This window comes from Coturnix japonica, unplaced genomic scaffold, assembly GCF_001577835.2.
Source record: "Coturnix japonica isolate 7356 unplaced genomic scaffold, Coturnix japonica 2.1 chrUnrandom530, whole genome shotgun sequence".
In the NCBI taxonomy this organism is placed as follows: domain Eukaryota; kingdom Metazoa; phylum Chordata; class Aves; order Galliformes; family Phasianidae; genus Coturnix; species Coturnix japonica.
This window is the reverse complement of record NW_015439914.1, coordinates 64,256-65,433: the sequence shown is the minus strand read 5'-3', so window position 1 is coordinate 65,433 and position 1,178 is coordinate 64,256. Positions and strand designations below refer to the sequence as shown.

Sequence of the window (1,178 nt, the reverse complement as noted above, 5' to 3'; positions counted from 1 at the left end):
ATGGTCTGGGATCCATTGGGTTCTGGTCCATATGGTCTGGGATCCATTGGGTTCTGGTCCATCCAACCTTTGCAGCCCCCACAGACCCACAGCCATGGGTCCAGTCCTCACTATAGAGAAGAGAAGGAGCCATGGTCACCCCCAACATCCCCCACAACCCGGACCCACAACCCTCCATCTCCACAGTGGTCCAGACCCACAACCCTCCATGGGCTGGACCCACAGCCCTCCATCTCCACATTGGGCCGGACCCACAACCCTCCATCTCCACAATGGGCCAGACCCACAACCCTCCATCCCCACAGTGGCCCGGACCCACAACCATCCACCCCCAGAGTGGGCCAGACCCACAACCCTCCAGCTTCACAGTGGGCCAGACCCACAACCCTCCATCCCCACAGTGGGCCAGACCTACAACCCTCCATGGGCCGGACCCACAACCTTCCATCTGCAGAGTGGGCCGGACCCACAACCCTGCATGGGCTGGACCCACAACCCTCCATCCCCACAGTGGGCCGGACCCACAACCCTCTATGGGCCGGACCCACAACCCTCCATCTCCACATTGGGCCAGACCCACAGCCCTCCATCTCCACAGTGGGCTGGACCCACAACCCTCCAGCTCCAGAGTGGGCCAGACCCACAACACTCCATGGGCCGGACCCACAACCCTCCATGGGCCGGACCCACAACCCTCCATCCCCACAGTGGGCCGGACCCACAACCCATCAAGGACCCACTGCCCACCTTAAAGCCGTGCCAGCTTTGGATCTCTTGGAACAGGGCGTCCCCGGGGCAGCTGGTGTTCCCCATTTGCCGGTGGCCGTGCAGGGTGTAGTTGTGGTGGAGCCAACCCGCTCTCACGGCACACGGGATGAGGGCGTCGCGCACCAACGAGATGGCGTCGGGATCCGGCAAGATGGCGGAGAAGTTGCCCACGTATCCGACACCGTAACCCTGCGTGTTGTGGCCTCTGGTGTGGGCACCCACCCAGCGCCAACCGCGGCCTTGGTACAGGTAGCCGTCAGAGCCCACCACGAAGCTGGGAGCAACCAGAGATAATCAACCCAGCATTGGTCAACCTGGTCAACCCAATGTTGGTCAACCTGGTCAACCCTACGTTGGTCAACCCAATGTTGGTCAACAAGCGTTGGTCAACCCAACGTGGTCAACCCAGA

The 1,178-nt window shown here is 62.0% G+C and overlaps 1 protein-coding gene across 1 annotated transcript in view; it reads right to left on the bottom strand.

The window, feature by feature from the left end:
- Position 1: 1 nt before the first annotated feature.
- Positions 2 to 1,178, bottom strand: part of LOC107307279 (N-acetylmuramoyl-L-alanine amidase-like) — a 19,383-nt gene continuing 18,206 nt past the window's right edge. Inside the window, exons 4-5 of the mRNA XM_032441750.1 lie at positions 748 to 1,042; positions 2 to 110 (exon numbers count right to left, since the gene is read on the bottom strand). Coding sequence (XP_032297641.1) covers positions 108 to 110; positions 748 to 1,042 — 298 coding nt within the window. The 3' untranslated portion in view covers positions 2 to 107. The remainder of the gene's footprint in view (positions 111 to 747; positions 1,043 to 1,178) is intronic.